The sequence below is a fragment of the Raphanus sativus genome, unplaced genomic scaffold (assembly GCF_000801105.2).
Source record: "Raphanus sativus cultivar WK10039 unplaced genomic scaffold, ASM80110v3 Scaffold0016, whole genome shotgun sequence".
Lineage (NCBI taxonomy): Eukaryota > Viridiplantae > Streptophyta > Magnoliopsida > Brassicales > Brassicaceae > Raphanus > Raphanus sativus.
Window position 1 is genome coordinate 50503 of NW_026615342.1, and position 18369 is coordinate 68871.

An 18369-nucleotide genomic window follows, 5' to 3' on the forward strand; every position below is an offset into this window, starting at 1 on the left:
AAAAAGAGAAGAAACCGTTTCAAAGTCCAGCTTGTTGTATCTGTGTGTCTTAAATCTCTAATGTACCAGTAAAATGCTTAGCATTCGTGTGGTCCCCGCGATACGGCATGTCTTTTCGGTTTAGGAAAATTACTATTTTTATTAGGAAAAAGAAATCGGAGTTTTTTGAGGCTGTATAAATATGGATCTAAGGGTTTGTAAACTATTATCACATCGTTAATAAGAAACCCTAAACGGATATTTGCCTCAATACGTTTTCTTCTCTATTCTTTTTCTAACCTAAACAACGGCTGTTCACAACACAGCTCCTGTGAATAACTTTTTTGTAGTGATTTGTAAATTGTTTTAAACTTACCCATAAATCCTCCACCCATCCGCAACCCCAAAAACAAAACAATATGAACAAAATCGTCACAAAACTTTGAGCTTTTTAGTCTGGTTTTCTAAGTTGTTGTTTGTTGGATTTCATAAAGTCAAAACATGTTAAACGTTTCGTTTGTGATACATATGTAAAGATTCTTTATGCTACTGTTGCTTCGTTGAGTAGGTTTCGAATCGAGAATATTTAGTTCCCACAAAAGTTTTGAGTGTCATGTGATGTTTCAACAACTGGATTTTCCAGTGTTAGATTTTTGAAAAAAAAGAGTTCTGGAATATGTCAAAATAGTTTTATTCGATTCGTTTCTTGTTTAATTTGCCATTAATCAGATTCTTCAAATATAATTTTCTTTGTATTTTATATATCCTGGTTAACAAATAATGTAAATTTTGAAAAAAATACTTTCCTTTTCGTATGTAGATTTTAATGTTTCACATGAAACACATTAGGCGAGTGTTGATTTAGAAAAAAATGGATATCTAAACCCGAAAGAATATCCAAAAAATAACTGAACTGATGCATAATTAACTTTATATTTCTAGTTTATTTTTTTATTTTCATTTAAAATATTTATAGTGATGGTTTACATGGCTCAAGATCTTATAATATACATAACATTGTGGGTAAGGTGATTTGTTACTCATTTAGGATGCATATCAAATTTTTTTTTGAATTAACAAAAATTGCATTTCAATATCTTAGAACAACAGCCATACTATTTTCAAAGTTTTATCTCTAAACCTGGTAATCCTCTAACCTATATTAGAAAATAAGTTAACTTCTTAGTAAACCTTTTAGTAAGAACTTGAGAAATGGAAAATATGATTTAAAAAAATACTTTCACCGAACCAATATGAAAAAATACAAGAACTGATTTTAAATCTTAATACTGAAATATCCAAAAATCCGAAATATCTGATTCGACCCTCTAAACGCTCAGGTAAAAGCGTAGATATGTTATTCTATTTTTTTCCTTTTTATGATTATTAGTTATAAAAAATATTAGAACAAAATATAAAATATAAGTATAAAATAATAATAATAATTATTATATCATCAAAATTAATCATTGCAATTTATACTCTTCATATATAAAATACTGGTTAATAAATGATGTAATTATGAAAATATTGCTTTCATATATAATAGATTTTCATATTTTTCGTTATTTCAGGATAAATGTGTTATTCTACCTTTTCACTTTTATTATTATTATTTTAATAATTAAAAAAATAATAATTATGTTTAGTAATTTACAATTTATTTTTACTAAATAATTAAATAAGTTTAAATCATTTCTTCATATTGACCAGAGAATTTACTATATATATAATATTTGATGAATCCACACACACAAAGCAGACCCACTTTACATCATCATTCTCAAGTTCACCTTATTTTAGTTTACCCATAAAGCAATGTAAGAAAATTATTGTGAACTAATTAAGAAAAGTGTTAAGCCTCCCTTAACGACATTGTGTCTTATACATCCTTCCCTTTTTTCTTTTGAAATAACATTCTACATCCTTCGTTTTCATTCACCTAAACATTATAAATAATCTATATCTTTTCAAACGATTTAACCAAAAAAAAAAGAAATTTAAATATATCTTTCGCTCGTGCAGAAAAAAACGACACAACCCTGTTCGTTAGGGTTACATTCCTCATTTCTAGTTCCTAACAATGGCGGGGAACGATAGGTTGCTTTTACATGGTGACCTCGATTTGAAAATTGTTGAAGCGAGGAGGCTACCTAACAGGGATACCTTCTCCGAACGTATGCGCCGTTGCTTCAAGCCTTGCAACTCCTGTATTAAGCCTCCTACATACGACTATGATCATCCCAGAGTCGACAGTGACGGCGAAGAAGAGAGTTCCGAAGACGAGGACGACGAGAACATTCGTCGCCGCCTCCCTAGGGATACCAGCGATCCCTACGTCACCGTGTCCGTCCCGCATGCGAGAGCGACTCTCGCTCGTACGCGCGTTCTGAAGAACTCCACGGATCCTGTTTGGAACCAGCATTTCAACATTTTCGTAGCGCATCGGCTGGCTTACCTCAAGTTCAAAGTCAAGGACCACGACGTCTCCGGTGCACAGACCATCGGCACTGTCCGTGTCCCGGCTCAAGAAATCGCCTCCGGCGAACGCATTGCGAGATGGTTTCCTATCCTCGGCCGCCGCTCAAGAAAGCCGCCGAAGAAGGAAACCGCTCTCCATATTGATTTGAGATTTACTCCGTTCGATCAAATCCAAACCAAGACGACGCTTGGTGGTGGTGTTACGGGGACTTATTTCCCACTGAGGAAAGGGAGTCAGGTGAGGCTTTACCAAGACGCTCACGTGATGGACAGAATGCTACCCGAGATTCGGTTGGACAATGGGAAAGTTTATCAACAAGGGAAATGCTGGGAAGATATGTGCTATGCTATCTGCGAGGCTCACCATATGATCTACATTGTTGGCTGGTCTGTCTTCCACAAGGTGAAGCTGATCAGGGAACCTACAAGGCCATTGCCTAGAGGTGGGGATTTGTCGCTTGGGGAGTTGCTGAAATACAAATCGGAAGAAGGTGTTCGAGTTCTGCTACTTGTATGGGACGATAAGAGTTCTCGTGATAAGTTTGGGATAAGCACGGTGAGTAGTGTTTCGCAAGCAAAATCAATGCCTAGTTTTGAGCTTTATTAGAGTTTTGTTTTATATATACTAGGATCGGCCCGCCCTACGGGCGGGATGTGAATTATAAAATAATTTCAACGGCTAATATACAAATTAAAAACATTAGGATCTGGATACTGAAATTTTAGGCATATATATCCGGATCCGGACCAGTTATATATTTTTAAATATTTAAATATAATTATATCTATATATGTATACTATAAATATTTAGTTTAAATGTCTATATTTATTTTGTTTAACATTTAATATATACTTATTTTAATGTGATGTATTCTAATTTTTATTTGATGTATATGTTGTGAGACCATACTATTATAATTATTATTTATATTTTTTGTTGCGGGTTTTTAGTTTGATGAAAACATAATTTTATTACAATTGACCAATCTTTATATATAAAATTGAGTTTTTTTCTCTCCTGTGGCCCTCCACATCAGATGCCAGCGCAACAATTCGAGCTCTGAGCGTTCGACACGTGTCATGTTAAATGAAACGGAGCGCATCTTCACCTTGGCTCTCTTCCGGTTTTCATATGGGCTTAATGTCAAGATGTCTCATTCGGCCCAGAGACCTCATATGCGAGAACTCTAAACCGAGATGATGAACGCAATTGTGTTTTCCGTTTCTCTTCGATCGGTAGAGGCGGTGACGATTTAATTTCTATAACGGATGGTGAAGAAACCAAAGCGGTGATTTCTTTAGTGTATATATATGTGTGAGTGCTGCTTCCTGATCTCATATGGGAGGCTAGCAAGCGATGGGGCAAGCGGCGGATCAAGCACGGAGGAAGCGACGAAGAGCTGGTGGACCAAGTGACGGGCAAATCAAGATGAATAGCCATGGAAAAAGTTACGGAGAGTGTGAAGAAAGAGATAGCAAAGTCGACTGCTGCAGTTCAAGCTCTCACATGGGAGGCGATAGGCTCTCGAACATGGTGAATTTATAAGAGCTGGATTTTTTTTAAAGCTCGAAAAGAAAAAGAAAAATTGGAGCAATTTATATATTTGAACGCCGGTTTTTACTACATGCATATCATTGGAATTAACAGGATTCCCCTGTCTTTTCTGATAGAACTGAAATGCTATTAAACTTTAAAGAAATAAAAGATACATCTATTTTTAGTGGGACATGATACCTTTCCATGTCTTTTTTTTACAGAGCAGAAATGCTATTAAACTTTAAAGAAATAAAGATACATCTCTTTTTAGTGGGATATGTTTTTGATCCGTTGAAGATACAAACATGAAAAAGAAGAGGAGCCCTAACTAATGGAACCAAATGAAAGCCCATATTTAGTAGGAAAAAAAGAAATCAGATGAATCCGAGAGCAGCAAATTGTTGGCATGCAAAGAATCTGTAGTGGAATTGGTCTTGAAGATCAGACAGATGTGACTTTCCCTGTCTTCATGCATCTGTTCAGCTTCGTAACACCTAAAAGGGAGGATAGCATTTTACTAATCAATAATATTCTTCTGTGCAATACAACAACAAAAAACTAAACAAAGAACATAAGAGAAAGGAAAATTCTTACTTATCACAAATCTGAAAATGTTTGCACTGACTACTGACCCAACAATTCCAGATACCATCACCATAAGCAATGTGTGTAAGAAGGCTGCAAGTGGACCATGAGTAAGTCATCACTCGAATGGTCCTGGAAACAAAGGCAAAAGGAGAACAAACTAATAAAGAGATAGTATAAGTCATAGAAAGTACAGATTACTTTAAGCATTAACAGCTGATCTTTGGATGCCTTCCCAGAAAGATCAGTCTGCCCAGAAGTTTTCAGAGCCCTTTTGTAATCTAGCTTTTGATCACTCCTTTCTTAATGTCCTTTCTGCCATCTTCTTTTGCTGTGCCTGACCAGTAGTCACCATCCAATATGGGAGCCTAGCTGCTGTAACCATAGCTCTACATTCATCAGTTTGCACAAAAAGTGGTCATTAGATTTGGAGTTTCTGCAACAAAGCTCTCATCTGAAGCCTTTTCAACATTGCCAAGTGCTCACAAAGAACGACATGTACAATTGGATTAGGTTAGTGATTTTTCTTACAGATACTTATGAAGTTTATCCTAAAAAGTAAAGGAATTGACCACTCTTGTAGTTTATCAGATATTGGCAACCCTATTCTAGATAAACTTTCAAGATGTTGGCATCGATGTTGTTGGTAATAGCCCTAGCTAGCAGAGTTTTCCCGGTACCTGGAGGTCCATACAGAAGGACTCCCTGCATTTAATAATTTAATCAGCTAAAATGATTGGAGCCAAAGAAAGAAAGGTTTAAGGAAGAGCTATGTACCTTGGGTGGTTTGATCCCTACTCGGAGGAAAAGTTCAGGATTCATAAAAAGAAGCCCAACAGATTCCCTGAGTTCTCTGATCTGATAACCTAAACCTCCCACAGCAGAGTAGCTAATGTTGCCAGGGTCTTCGTGCAGCATGTTATACACAACGGGATCGATCTACAATCAAAAAAACACCAAAGTCACATTTATTATTGTCAAGAAGAAATACACTACAACCTGCTCAAACACATGTAAAAGAACTGACTTCTCGGTGAAGGGCTCTCATAATTGTAAGTGTGGTCATATCAAGAACAACTCTGAGTTTCTGAGGTCAGCTTCTCCTCATCCACTTTGCTACGACATCCCACCACATACCAAAGCATCCAATGAGAAATAATCTCACAGAAACAAAAAAGGGTAATTAGTAAGAGAGAGAGAGATCATACCCTTGATCCTCCATAGAGATTAGAATGAAAAAAAAATTGATCGATCTAAACACATGATCAAATCATACCCTCAATCCTCCATGGAGATTAGAATGAAAAAAAAATTGATATCCAAGGTTTGAGAATACCCAGAAGCGTATGGACATTGTATAGTCTGAAAGCTTGAAGTTGTGGTTGCTCCGGGTAATGACAATGGTCGCTGGCCTCACCTGCTCGCCGACGAACAGCTTGCTAACCCACAAGACGCTGCCTTTTTCAGAGAGATGAAGAGATCGCGATCTCCAGAAGATTAGAGATTTTGCCGGAAACGACGCATCGAAGGTTTATATATATAAAGATCTAGCAGACGAAGAGCGTAATAGGTTGATTCGTAGTGGGATAGAGAATAAAGACGGTTTAAGATTAAACCACAAACACCTTTACAGAATCTATAAAGTCTCAGCGCCGATCGAAGACAGACGAAGAACACGAAGAAGAACATCTTTTTAGGGGATTCCTTAGAACATTGTGTCGATGGGCCTAGTGTCGAAGAGCATTTCATTTGCGCTGGACAAAGCCCACTGCGAAGCCCCTTTCGAGAGAACAAAGTTTAAATGATACGGTGCGTATCTGATGTGTCAGCGTGAGAGAGTTCCTATTTATGACGTGTTATCCAACGTGGAGGGCTCAGGAGGGAAGGAACTCATCTTTATATATAAAGATAGCACAGGGACGTACGTCAGTTTTGTTAAATAGAAAATGTAAACGTTTAAACTAGTTTTTTTAATTTCTAATTTTTGAGTTTTAACTTTTACTAGATGAACCAAATTTTGATAGTAAAATATTGATTAATTTATCTATTATGTAAAATGGTATGATTGAAGTAGTTTTATGTTAAATATTTGGTATAGATTTTATATATGCTTTTCAATTATGAATATTTTTATTGATATATAAACAATATCTATATATATCTATAAATTTCCAGTTATGATGTTTTCCGTTCCCCATTCCTGTATACATTTCTCTCCCGTGTTTCTAACATAGGATAGGAGTTCAGTAAGTGTGGTGTCGTCTTTCTTGCTGAGTACTGAAATTTTAAAGAAATGGAGTTTCTGGTGAGACTATTTATGTTTTGATAGGGTATTAAGATATTGCATGGCATGTCTATGTGCAGCAAGGAGTTATGGGGACACATGATGAAGAGACTAGAAAGTTTTTCAAGAATTCTTCTGTGAAATGTATACTGTCACCTCGTTATGCCAGCAATAAGCTTGGATTGGTCAAACAAAAGGCAAGTCCTATCTCTTCAGAGTTTATGTTCATGATAAGTTGAAGCACGTACGGTGGTACGGGTCACGTGCCCCCTACCAATTTTTGTTTCTTTACTAATTTAGGCTAAAATTATCAGATATCAATATTCGTTAGTGAAGAAAAATGTAAAAGTGCCCCATCAAAATATGTTCCTATGTTGTTATTGATATGGTACTCTCAATTAAAAAAAAATTCTAGATCCGTCCCTAAGTTGATGTTGATTTTTGAGTTCAGTTATGACTTATGAGAGATGTACCTTGACTCTACTCAATGTGGGGATGCTGACCATAATTTGCCATTGACTTAGTCAACGGTTTTCTTACATGTGTGTGTATGTTTAAGTGTTTTGGCATGCTGGTATCTTAACCAGGTAGTTGGCACTCTCTTCACGCACCATCAGAAGTGTGTTCTTGTAGACACTCAGACTGCTGGTAGTAATCGCAAAGTCACAGCTTTTATTGGTGGGATCGATCTTTGTGACGGCCGCTATGACACACCTGAGCACCGGATATTACACGATCTTGACACTGTATTTAAGGACGATTTTCACAATCCTACATTTCCAGTGAGTATATGATTATTTAAAGACTCTAAAAATCTTAACTGAGAAATACCCTTAGATATCATTAAACCAAAATTTTAAATAAAAGATTAAAAATACATTTTTCATTTGAGTTTGGGTTAAGTAATTAGAATTTAGATTTTAATTATTTAGCTGTTATGTTAATTATTAGATTCGCCCATCTTAATATTCCTTAATCCTGATTGGTATTTCTTTTTCTACTTCCTCAGAGTGGTACCATGGCTCCAAGACAACCTTGGCACGATATGCATTGTAGGATAGATGGGCCTGCGGCATATGATGTTCTCATAAATTTTGAGCAACGGTGGAGAAAAGCGACACGATGGAAAGATCTCTGGCTAGATGATTCTTTGTTACGGATAGGACGTATATCATGGATACTAAATCCAGAGTTTAAATATCAGATAGATGGTACTTTACATGTTCCAGAGGACGATCCAGTTGTTTATGTTTCTAATGAAGATGATCCTGAGAACTGGCATGTTCAGGTGTTCCGTTCTATCGACTCAGGATCCGTGAAAGGATTTCCAAAATATGTAGATGAGGCTGAGGCCCTGGTTAGTAGATCAACTTATTTGCTATTATTACAAATGTTACTTGACAAACACGTTTATTCATTAAAAGTTCTACTGAAGTTTTTGAAAATTTATTGATTTACTGCAGCATCTAGATTATGACAAGCGTCTAGTAGTTGATAAAAGCATCCAGACTGCGTACATCCAGATAATCAGATCTGCTCAGCATTTCATATATATCGAGAACCAGTATTTTATTGGTTCTTCTTATGATTGGCCTGATTATAACGATGCAGGTATGTGTCTTGATCTTTGAGAAAAGTTCTTAGACTAGAAACTAAAGTGCGTAGGGTATAGTCTAAAATTGGTCTCAATTGTATGTGCACCTGATCATTGGTTCTTCTTGAATGAGCAGGAGCTGACAATCTTATTCCTATGGAGTTAGCACTAAAGATTACTAGTAAAATTAGAGCTAAAGAAAGATTTGCTGTCTATGTCGTCATACCAATGTGGCCTGAAGGCGACCCAAAGTCTGGACCTATGCAAGAAATTTTATATTGGCAGGTAAGACTTTTAGCTGAGCGTAAGATTATTATTGATATATGAACATATATATTTGCTAAAAAAAATATCTTCGTTTTTAGAGCCAAACTATGCAGATGATGTATTATGTTATAGCACGAGAACTGAAGTCGGTCCAGTCAAATGCGCATCCTCTAGACTACCTTAACTTTTACTGCCTTGGTAAACGAGAGCAACTTCCAGATGGTATGCCATCCACCAGCGGCAGTGCGGTATAACATTTAAATGACTGAATATAATTAAGAACTGCTTCATGCAATGATATTATATCACACATATGCTTGCCAGTACGTGGTAATCAGCGGAACAAGTATCTTTACAATGTTTGTGTTTTCAGGTATCTGATTCTTATAAGTTCCAGCGTTTCATGATCTATGTGCATGCAAAGGGGATGATAGTAGATGATGAATATGTACTTATGGGATCTGCTAATATCAACCAAAGATCTATGGCCGGCACGAAAGATACCGAGATAGCCATGGGTGCATATCAACCCCATCATACATGGACTAACAAGGGAAAACACCCACGTGGCCAGGTTTGCTTTCCCTCCTGTCATCACCTATTGCGATGTTAGATGCTTAATAAATTTGGTGTTTCTAAACCTTACAATTATTTAAAAAACCAATTTAATAATCTCCATTTTAATAGTTCTTAATGTGATTTCCCACCCTATCTCGAGTTTTGTTTATTTTTTTAAAAAAGTGACAGTCAAACAAGAGTTTGATATGATTTGTATATTAAGATAATAAATATAATATTCAAACATTCAAACATTCAAAAACTCATTTAAAATCTATTATTACTGAATTTGATAATTCATAAAATACTTTAAAATGTATTGTCATTAATTGAAAATATTTTAAACAGATAATTTTATAAGGCAGTACCTCACCAGATAAATTAATTAAGAAAAAGAATAGTTGTAGAAAGACAATGAAAAAGTTGAAGAAGCATTAAAAAAAGCTGAGATATGTTTACAATACATGTGTTGAGATAACCAACTATGTTTTCTTTGGCATTTGAACTCTGCAGAAGTATTGTCATTGAAAATATTCAAAAACTAATTTAAAATCCACCGTTACAGAATTTAATAATTCATAAAATATTTTGAAATGTATTATAATTGAAAATATTTTAAACAGTTAATTTTAGAAGTTTTCTAATTTTAAATGTTTGGATGAAAAAAATTTAGTCGAAAAAAAAAAAATCTTAATGTTACTGTTTAAAAAGGGATTCTAGAATAGTTTTTAAGAAATCATATCAAAATTTTCAATTTATCTGAAGTCACTCATAAATTCATTAAAATCAAATCACTTCAAACTCTAACTTAGATTGAATATGTACACTCCTTGTGTTCGTATATATCCTATCAATAGGTGTACGGGTATAGGATGTCCTTGTGGGCAGAGCATTTAGGCAAAACTGGATATGAGTTTGTGGAGCCTGCTGATCTAGAATGTGTCAAGAACGTGAATGAAATCGCTGAAGGGAACTGGAGAAAGTTCATAGATTCGGAGTTCTCAGAGTTGCAAGGCCACTTGATTAAGTATCCTCTGCATGTAGACATTGATGGTAATGTAATCCCTCTTCCAGATTATGACAGTTTCCCAGATGTTGGTGGTAAGATCATTGGACATGATTCCAAGGCTATCCCTGATACTCTAACCACGTAATGTTTAATGGCTAATGTTAAAGTGAAAGTGTTGTACATTGTAACTGTGTTTATTTATATTCTATTGTGATTTTTTGTCAAACTGTTTTTTCTTTGGGGTTTCAAAAACTAAAATAATATAAAGCCTTTTTAACATTCTTCTATTATTTTGTTACAAAAATGAAAAGATTAAATAATACGATTTTACAAGTTAATTATAAAGATTTATGCACTATTTGCATAATCGTGGTACTAGTAATACCTTAAGCTATGTATCACTGTGATACGGTAGTTGGGCAGAGCATTTTCACAACTATGCAAAAAAAAATTTCTATTAATTTGTAATTTGTATGAATCACTGTTAATAAATCAATTTACGGAATTTTAACTTTCAGATATTTCAGATAATTTAGTATACAGAATATTAATGAAACCACTGGATTAATTAAAGAGGCTCCCACCAAATAATATTTGAGATTTTGGTTTAGCACAAGACTGTAATTATTTTATTGGCAGCTTAGGTGGCTAGAGGGAAAGGAAAATTTCTCAGTTGTAAAGAGTTAGGATTTTCTTTCATTTTCTTTCTTTTTTTCATTTTTTTTTTTTGCATAAGGTTCCACTAGTTGTAAAAAGTTTTTTGATGAATAAATTTAGCATTCATTCGAAAAAAAAAATATTTGAGATTATTCTCTTTTACTTGGAGATGATGTTGTGTTGTTCTTTTCCGGTTCTGTTAAACCGAACTAAACCCGACAATTCATATGCAGATATGAGATAACCGGTATAGAAACGAGAATGCAGAGAAAACTAAACCGAATCGAGCGAAAAGAATGAGCCCGACCAAACCGGATTGATTACCAATTTTGTTAAGGAATGCACCATAACAAACGTAAGTCTCGTCACAGGCGCAATTATTAATCGTGATTAAAAGAGTAAGATTCAGGGGGAAGAGAAGAAAGTTGAATTTACAGTAAAAAAAAAACTATTCATCTCTCCGTCTCGATTGAACCTGAGAGTTCTCTCTACTCGCTTTTTGGCAATGGCAAGCTTTGTAGTTTGTAGTTACTAAATCAATCGTTATCTCCGTTTTTGATCTTCGTTAGATTCAAGTTTCTTTGTTGCTTTTTTTCTTCCCACAAAAGTTTTGATTTGCCATGTGTAGGCCGGAAGCCCAAGTTATTCAGGCTCTGGGCCGCCTACGTATATATAAAGCCTTTTTATTTTATGGCCTAAAAAGGAAACGACATCGTATAGTTTCATTTTTAACCCATAAACCCCCTCCTCTTCTGCATCATCATTTCATCTCTCTTTGTAAATCGCCCTCCTTTTTTTGGTTTGCTCTCAAGACTCAAGAGTGTGGCCGTCTGGAAGTTACTTCCTTCTTCTCGTACTTTGCAGGTTTGCCGCAAAATCTCAAGTCATCTATCTCTTTCTCCTCCATTCTCATTTCACAATCTAGTTCGATTAGTTTCTCTCCTTATCTTTGTTTAAATCTTGAACGTAACCTTTTTTTGGTGGTTATTGTTGATATTTGTGATGCTAAATGGTCCTGCATACATCTCATGACCAATAATTGCATAAAAATCGAAACTTTCTTTGTCTGTGTGCTTAGATAAAAATCGAAACTTTACCCGTTAGTTACTTGTGTCGTGTCTGAAACTTGCTTGATATGTCTGAATTTTAAACAGTAACATGTTTCCGTTGTTTTTTAGCAAAAAATAAAAATAAAAAAAAACATGTTTCCGTTGTTGATGTCTACAGGTCGATCAATGGAGCAATCTCCCGAGCAGTCACCGTCTCCTCTGTTTCCGTCGCTTCCAGACGACGTCACCGTCGATATCGTAGCTCGTGTGCCAATAAGCCGTTACCCAACTCTCTCCCTCGTCTCCAGGACTTTCAGGAAACTCATCGCTTCCCCTAAGCTCTACAAGAGACGATCTCACCTGGGAGTCACCGAGCACCGTGTCTACGCTCTCCTCCGTGGCCCCAGCAATGGTCAACCACGTTTCCACATCCTCCACCGCAAACCCAACTCCACAAACCGCTTGGTCGTCGTCGGGTCGCTTCCCCCCATGTCTCCCCACGGAACCTTTGTCCCCGTCGGCTCCAAAACGTACGTGTTCAACAGCCTGGACGCCCTCAGCGTCGACTGCGCCTCTCACACCCTGCAGCCCATCCTCGACATGCCTCAACGCATGATTAGAAAATTAGGTAGCGCCGTCGACGGGAAGGTGTACCTGATCGGTGATTCCTTCTGTAGTTTCTCCGATGAAGATGGAACCTCGTGGGAGGCGTGGAGGAAGGCGGTGATGGTGTTCGATACAGAGACTCGAACCTGGGGGGCGGTGAGGATAAAACACGGCTTGCCCTATGGTGCTCTCTGGTCCGAAGCTGTGGTGCTGGGGGACAAGATTTGCTTGGGAAGCTACAGGTATCAGCACGCTTTTGATTACGAGCCGAGGGAAAACAAGTGGGAGTTGAACGAGGCGTTGAGAGCTAAGGATTGGGGGGAGGGTGCTTGTGTGATTGATGATGTCCTCTACTATCACGATCAACGGTTGGACTGGGGGGAGGTTGCTCCGGAGACGGCGTTGATGGCGTTTGATCCGAAGCAGAGCCGCTGGAGTGCTGTCAAGGGTTTGGAGGAGTTTTTGGCTGTGGAGACTTATAAGTCAATAAGGTCCAACCTGGTGAAGTGTGGGGAGAAGAAGCTGGCTCTCTTCTTTACTAAAAGACGTGACGGGAATGATGTCATTTGCTGTGCAGAGATTGGTTTGGAAAGGCGCCAAGATGGTGGAGAGATTTGGGGTAAGGTGTTGTCTTGTGATGTTGTCTTTGAGGATGGGCTGTTGAGCATAGTGAAATGTGTGTCTGTCACCGTTTGATGCACCGCATAAAAAAAAGCACTCTATTTTAGATATTTCGTGTTTTAGTTTAATCCTAATCTCGTGTGTTTGTAAGTTTGCTAACATCGTTAGTGTACGACAAAACTTGTGCTATGTTCGGTTAAATTTGTCTATGTTTCTATCTTGAATCGTTTCCTTAAGACATGAAGTTTGAATCGTCACTGGTTTAACTTAATATGCATAATTAGAAATGTAGTCAGTTTTAGACATTGTATGTTTGGTACTTGTTCAACTTATGATGCCAACTAATCCTAAGATTCACTAATGTTTGGTTTCCATGTTCAACTATGCGGCAAGCTTTTTGATAGAGAATAGAGATGAATAAAACCAGATTTGTCTTCGGTTTCGGATTTTATTGAGTTTTTAAATATTGGTTTTTCGCAAAACTCAGATCAGATTTGTCTTGGATTACCAGATTTAGGATTTTTTTTTTTTTTTAGATTTAGGATTTTCTATTCCATATTTTACTTCATTTGTAGATTAAATAGAGTGAAAAATGGAATAGTGAAAAAAAAACAAAAGTATTACTTTATTACTAGAGTAATATTTTTATTATTTTTGTCCACTACTCTATTTCTCACTTTTTTTTAACTCTAGATAATTATTATATTATAAACTATGAGAATGTTACAGACGATTTTTACAGCCGATAATTCTACCCGTCACTGACTGCGTCATCTCACCTGAACCACCCTATCGTATCCATGTCTGACGGTACTCATGCTGCAGAACCTCTTACAAGTTTTATCTCTCTTAATTCGCATAATTTCGTCTTCACTGGGACTCGAAACTCATACCTCCTGTGTAAAAGCCAATATTTTGAAAATCGGACCGGACATCGACTCGTTATTTTTACTGGGTGACTGGTCGAACCGGTTTTGACCAGGTTTTAGAAAAATTATATATTTTGTTATATTAACTATATATAGTTATTTGTATGTGTATTTGAAGGCATGATCAATTTTTTTTAGAATACTAAGGTTTTAATATTCTGTTAACCCTTAAAAAAATATTTTAAAACAATTACAAAATCAAAACGTATATTGGACCATTTTTGTTTTTTCGTTATGACATCACCAAATCAGTACTCATGCTCATGCATGCTAAAAGCCTAAATGTTAATTATAGATATGAACATAAATAATATAAATGAGTAAATGACCAAAATTATTTATGTAAAGTTATTTCTATAACTACTATAGAAACATATAGCAAGTATGTATATTAAAAACAAAATAAATGTGAGTTAGGAAAAAAATGATTTTGGTTTAGAATTACGAACGCTATAAATCTGGAACTAATCAAGAATGTCGATTATGGTAACTATTAAAAGTCTTGTGACAAAAAAGTAACTATTAAAGGTCAAAATTAATCAATTATGTTTGTATTTGGTTGAACCGGGTTTTGTGACTAATCCGAGTCGCCGGTTTTACCGGTTCTAGCGGTTAAATTAATCCGAGTTTTAGTTCAACCCAGACTCGGTTTACTTAACAGTTCATGGTCGAACCGGTCCGACCGGCCGGTCCGGTCCGGTTTTCAAAACTTTGGTAAAAGCATTAATGAACCCTTAGTCAAACCACTGGACCAAGAGGACTTCCACAAACTCTAATTCTCACTTCATTTAGTCTATAAATGAGTAGAATATGGAATGGGGATGAAAATGTTCTTACCGGTTCAACCGCGGATCCGATTCGAAACATTCGTATAAGAATTTTTTTTTATGTTAGTGTTGCTGCATTAAGTATGTTTTGAATCGAGAATAATTAGTTCCGACAAAAAGGCCGGAAGCCCAAGCTATTCAGGGTCATGGCCGCCTTTGTATATATAAAGGCTTTTTATATTATGGGCTACAAATGAAACGATATCGTATGAGTTTTTTTTTTCTTTCTCTGAAACATACTGATAAAATCATAAAACCCCCCCCCCCCCTCTCTCTCTCTCTCTCTGTGAATCGTCCTCTGCTTCTGCTTTCTCTCAAGCGTGTGGCCGTCTGGAAGAAACCCTAAGTTACTTCCTTCTTCTCGTACTTTGCAGGTTTGCCGCAAACTCTCAAATTCATCTTTTCTTTCTCCATTCTCATTTCATAATCTTGTTAGATTAGTTTCTTGAAATCTATAACGCAACTTTTTGATATTTGCGATGATAAATGGTCCTGCATACATCTCATGACCAATAATTGCAAAAAAATCGAAACTTTTGTCTGTGTACTTAGATAAAAATCGAAACTTTAGTCTACTGTTTATGAGTTAAACCCTAATCTTACCCGTTACTTACTTGTGTCGTGTCTGAAACTTTCTTGATATTGTCTGAATTTTAACCAGTAACATGTTTCCGTTGTTGTTGTTACAGGTCGATTTCCTCTGATTCACTCAAACAAATGGAGCAATCTCCCAAGCAGAAGCAGTCACCATCTCCTCTGATTCCGTCGCTTCCAGACGACGTCACTGTCGACATCGTAGCTCGTGTACCAAGAAGCCGTTACCCAACTCTCTCCCTCGTCTCCAAGACTTTCAGGAAACTCATCGCTTCGCCTAAGCTCTACAAGAGGCGATCTCACCTGGGAATCACCGAGCACCGTGTCTACGCTCTCCTCTACAACCGCAGCACGGGCGACCTCCGTTTCCACGTCCTCCACCGGAAAGTCAACTGCAGAAACCGCTTGGTCGTGGTCGGATCACTTCCTCCCATGTCTTCCATCGAAAGCTTCGTCCCCGTGGGTTCCAAGACGTATGTGTTCAACAACCTGGAATCGCTCAGCATCGACTTCGCCTCTCACACGGTGCAGTCCATCCCCGGCATGCCTCAGCGCATGATTAATAATGTAGCTAGCGCCGTTGACGGGAAGGTGTACCTGATCGGTGATTCCTACTGTAGTTTTTCTGATGAAGATGGGTCGTCGGGGGAGGGGTGGATGAAGGCGGTGATGGTGTTCGACACAGAAACCCAGACCTGGGAGCCGGTGATGGTAAAACACGACTTGCCCTATGGTGATCTCTGGTCTGATTCTGCTGTGATGGAGGGGAAGCTGTTCTTTAAAAGTTTTAGGAATCAGCACGCTTTTGCTTATGAACCGAGAGAAGACAAGTGGGAGTTGAAGGAGGTGTTGAACGCCAAGGAGTGGAAGGGTGCGTGTGTGGTTGATGATGTCCTCTACTACCACGATCGTTCTGGCAAGGCGGGGGTGTTGATGGCGTTTGATCCTACGAAGCAGAGCCCTTGTTGGAGTGTTGTCAACGGTTTGGAAGAGTTTTTCGCTGTGGAGGAGACTGATCGATCCAGAGTGGTCAAGTGTGGGGAGAAGATGTTGGCTCTCTTCTTTACTAAAATACATGACGCCAAGAAGAAAGTCATTTTCTGTGCAGAGATTGCTTTGGGAAGGCGCCAAGGAGAGATTTGGGGTAAGGTGTTGTCGTGCGATGTTGTTTTTGAGGATGGGCTGTTTGACATGGTGAAGTGTGTGTCTGTCACCGTTTGATGCACAGCCATAAAAAAGAAAGCTTTGTTTTAGATCTTTCGTATTTTAGTTATTATCCCTAAATGCCATCTCGTGTGGTTGTTTGTTAGTTTGCTAACATGGTTAGTGTAAGACAAAACTTGTGCTATGTTCTGTTACATTTGCTATGTTTTTTTTATCTTGGATCGTTTCCTTAGACATGAAGTTTGCATCGTCACTGGTTTAACTTAATATGTTAATTTGAAATGTAGTCAGTTTTACACATTTTATGTTTGGTTCATGCTCAACTAATGATGCAAACGAAACCTAAGATTCGCTAATGTTTGACTCCCATGTTCAACTATGATGTACAAATTGTATCTTTTGATTGGAAATGATGTATATTTTTAGAATTTTACATATGATCAAATATTATGACTACGGATCTTTTCTCAAAGAAAACAAGGATGTGCTTTGCTTTACATGGACTTGAGAAGGATAGAAGAGAATATAGCCACATTGTCTAAATTATCTAAATGATTCAAGAGAATGGAGCCACTTATTGATCATAAATTATGTAAATGCATTTGAAATTATATATCATAGTTTTTAGTAGATATATTACATGAACAACTTCTGGATTTAAAATTAGTCAGTCTATTCAGCCAAAGAACTAACTTATTGTTGGTTCTATAAAATATTAAAAATACATAATAAACATTATTATAATATCATTTTTTAATAAAAAGACAATGAAAATTAGTTCGTGTATTAAATGGGGTTTATTTGTGTATTTTATTAGGAAATAGATATTAATTGGTGTATTTTTAAAGAATTTTTCCTTTAAAAAACGAAAGCGAATACGTAAAAAATATACTGTTAGTTCGAGAATCATGATGATTTGTGTTTCTTATCCGGTTCCGTTAAACCGAACTAAACCTCATAAAAAGCATCCATATTTTAATTCTTTTAATTCGACTATGATCTTCGGTATACATACCAAAATATACAGAGAAAACTAAACCGAACAGAGCGAAAAGAATGGACCTAGTGCTGGGTTTGCGGGTCGACCCGCCCCGACCCGCCCCGCCCCGCTGCGGGTCGACTCATTTTTTCGATTCAAAAATTCGACCCGCTTGACCCGCATCTAAAAAATGTAAGACCCGCCCCGCCCCGCATAAATTAGCGGGTAACCCGCGGGACCCGCAGATAATATAAAAAATAATAAAAATAATTATTTTAATTAATATTTTTTTAAAAAATAATATATAATATATATTTTAATTAAATTTTTAAAAATATTCGTATTTTTTATTATTTTTATTATAAAAAACATAACTTTACTAAAAAAAATCATATTTAAAAAAAAAAAATTTTTTTTTTAATTTTTGCGGGTTGGCGGGTACCCGCAGTTTAAATTCGGTCGACCCGCACCCGCCCCGCGTTAAAATCACTCGACCCGCACCCGCACCCGCGAACAATTTTTTTCAAATCACTCGACCCGCACCCGCCCCGCGGCGGGTCAAACGGGGCGGGGCCCGCGGATAATGAATCAAATTCCCAGCTCTAAATGGACCAGACCAAAAGCCAAAACCGGATTTGATTATCTCAG

At 36.9% G+C, this 18369-nt stretch overlaps 3 protein-coding genes across 3 annotated transcripts; all 3 read left to right on the forward strand.

Annotated features, from left to right (window-relative positions):
• Window positions 1-1983: 1983 nt before the first annotated feature.
• On the forward strand, window positions 1984-10557 carry LOC108821853 (phospholipase D delta-like). The gene is made up of 9 exons (XM_056995660.1): window positions 1984-3016; window positions 6948-7068; window positions 7459-7649; window positions 7877-8224; window positions 8331-8478; window positions 8598-8746; window positions 8827-8976; window positions 9102-9302; window positions 10144-10557. Exons 1-9 carry the CDS (start codon window positions 2063-2065, stop codon window positions 10438-10440), a joined length of 2559 nt encoding a protein of 852 aa, XP_056851640.1. The 5' UTR covers window positions 1984-2062; the 3' UTR covers window positions 10441-10557.
• A 1152-nt stretch (window positions 10558-11709) lies between these two features.
• Window positions 11710-13429, forward strand: LOC108821100 (F-box/kelch-repeat protein At4g38940-like). The gene is made up of 2 exons (XM_018594148.2): window positions 11710-11816; window positions 12180-13429. Exon 2 carries the CDS (start codon window positions 12188-12190, stop codon window positions 13301-13303), a length of 1116 nt encoding a protein of 371 aa, XP_018449650.1. The 5' UTR covers window positions 11710-11816; window positions 12180-12187; the 3' UTR covers window positions 13304-13429.
• A 1820-nt stretch (window positions 13430-15249) lies between these two features.
• On the forward strand, window positions 15250-16976 carry LOC108819880 (F-box/kelch-repeat protein At4g38940-like). Its single transcript, XM_056995659.1, has 2 exons — window positions 15250-15358; window positions 15674-16976. Exon 2 carries the CDS (start codon window positions 15702-15704, stop codon window positions 16797-16799), a length of 1098 nt encoding a protein of 365 aa, XP_056851639.1. The 5' UTR covers window positions 15250-15358; window positions 15674-15701; the 3' UTR covers window positions 16800-16976.
• The last annotated feature ends 1393 nt before the right edge of the window (window positions 16977-18369 follow it).